General features: G+C 46.0%; 1 protein-coding gene across 1 annotated transcript; it reads right to left on the bottom strand.

The window, feature by feature from the left end:
- Nucleotides 1-1,028: 1,028 nt before the first annotated feature.
- LOC145389993 (zinc finger MYM-type protein 1-like) lies at nucleotides 1,029-2,163 on the bottom strand. Its single transcript, XM_080265088.1, has 3 exons — nucleotides 1,640-2,163; nucleotides 1,234-1,507; nucleotides 1,029-1,181 (listed from the first exon to the last, which is right to left on the bottom strand). Exons 1-3 carry the CDS (start codon nucleotides 2,161-2,163, stop codon nucleotides 1,029-1,031), a joined length of 951 nt encoding a protein of 316 aa, XP_080121214.1.
- Between the last annotated feature and the right edge of the window lie 204 nt (nucleotides 2,164-2,367).

The raw sequence follows: 2,367 nt of genomic DNA, 5'->3' as shown, positions 1-2,367 counted from the left end.
GTGAGCAGGGAGGGTCACTGCAGTGCATACAAGTTTATACAGATCTATAAAGGCGTCCTTGTATGGCTCCAGCATGGCTGCGAGCTCAAGTGGTGTGGACACTTCCAGGCCATTGTCTCTCTTCCTAGCTATTAGTCTTGTCAATTGGTGGACCTTCACTGCAAGATCACCCTCTGCCACTCCATAATTGGCTGCCATTCCTGACAGCGCTTTTTTGTTCAGAAATGTAATGTGCTTAGGATTCAAGGCAGCAGCACCCATCAGAACATTACAGGCATCAGATGAAAATCGCCTGCTCATTTCATTGAGCATTCTATCTATGATGGCATAGAAGGTCCTTCTCCTGGCATCTGGTATAGCTCCATCCCTCTGACCTGTACTGGATGTTATGATGAATTCATCCAGGTGTCTGGGAGCAGATCGTTGTCTACCTGGACGCTCAGTCTCAGTGCGTATCCCAACTACCTTGCACAAATCCTCAGCAGCCTCCTCTAACTCCTTCCAGGCAGCTTCAGTCCTCATTTCTGTCAGTCCAGACATGACAGACTGCATCAAGTCCTCTGCAGAGGCCAGCTGAAGGTCATGTGACTGGAGGTGGTTTGACAGTTGTTTGGTCATCAGTAACACTTTTTCCATGGCCATCAGAATTGTCACAAATTGCTGATCTAGCAGGATGCACAGGCCCTTTGCCTCAGTGGCTCTGTGTGCATTGTCTCCCTCCATGAGACGTTTCCAAGGTTGTCACTATGGCAGGTAGGGTTCTTTTCACTGCCAGACAAGCAGCATGTTGGAAGGTCCATCTTGTGTCAGACAGTTGCTTCAACTCTATGTGCTGCCTTGTGGGATTTAATTTATTTTGCACCTTTATAAATTCTTCATGTACTACTGACATAGAGAAGAACTTGTACAAACTCTGTATAGCCACAAAAAACTCTGCTGCAGCCTGGATATTGTGTACACAATCAACGAGCACAAGGTTGAGCCTGTGAGGATAACAGTGGACATACACAGCCTGTGGTACCTTTCTCCTAAACCTCTCCTGTATACCACTGATGTGCCCTGGACATGACTGCAGCTCCATCGTAGCACTGGCCAATGCAGGCGTTGTGGTCAATACCACATTTGGCCAGGGTCTCCAAGATCTTGTTGAGCAATGAGTCTGCATCCAGACCCTCGGGCTGCTGTGAAGTCAAGGAACACCTCATGAAGGCTCTGTTTGTGGAGATACCTCACCACAGTGAACAGCTGTTCTTGTTTGCTGACATCCTTGGTCTCATCCACCATTAGGGCAAAATGCTCTGCTCTTAGGACCTCGTTGCTGATGTCCTCTCTGATTATTGAAGCTATGATGGCTAGCAGTTCATTTTGGATATCGTGGTGCGTATATTTAGCATTGCCAGGACCATCACTCAGTTTCTTTTTGACAATGTCATCATACCTGGAAATCAGGTCCAGCAGTTCCAGGAAGTTACCTTTGTTGCCAGAATCAGTGTCTTCCTTGTGACCTCTTTGGGCAACATTTTGGCAGGTGTAGAGCAGTAAGTGTATTACTGCTCTAATGTAATGTCTGTTTTCCTTTACAGTTTTTTCATGGTTGGTATTAAAAGCATGTATGATCCTAGAACCTGTTGTTTTCTACATCTTAAACTCTGCCCAAGCTTGCATAGAGAACTTGTGTCCTGCTGAATTATCATGAGACTTCAGAGATGAGGTTGCCTTCTTCCAGTTCCGAAAGCCGTCATGGGTGAAGGACTTGTCACATTTGCTTAAGTGTACATGACCGAAATGACGACATGCAAAGCAGAATGCAGCATCTAGGGTCGTGGAGTACTCCAGCCACGAATTATGATCACGCCAGTTCTTGTTGAATGACCTTGACTGGCCACTGTATTCTGTGGCTGGGTATCTCTTCAAGTCTGGACAGGTGGGACCACTATCTGGAAGCTGGCTCAGGTCCTTGGGTCCAGGTAGTAGTTTCTCACCATGGGTGTGAGAAGTGCCCTCTTGTGGCTGGGGTTCTGCACTAGCCTCACCTAGTAAGGCTGCAGACTCACAATCACGATCACCACTGTCCAGGTCTTCATTAACAGCAGGTGTGTCTGTAGGAGGATCATCATCTCGCAGCCTCTTCTTGGGAATCTTGGGTAACAGGTAGCGTTCCATGATCAACCCGGCCTATGTGCTCAAATATGATAAACCACCATCAGTTACTTTCATAAACAGGGAAAACAGCATAAACAAGCACACAGATCACAGAAGCATAAAACTGCATATTAGCATTACAACAGACCAGATATTTTCACACTATTTTATTCTTCCTTCCACAGCTTCTTATAATCTTATAGTAGCCTATATACATTTTTAAGT

The sequence above is a fragment of the Coenobita brevimanus genome, unplaced genomic scaffold (assembly GCF_032717465.1).
Source record: "Coenobita brevimanus isolate Jiangsu-jjx unplaced genomic scaffold, ASM3271746v2 jjx.HiC_scaffold_2687, whole genome shotgun sequence".
NCBI lineage: Eukaryota > Metazoa > Arthropoda > Malacostraca > Decapoda > Coenobitidae > Coenobita > Coenobita brevimanus.
This window is presented reverse-complemented; position numbering and strand designations above follow the sequence as displayed.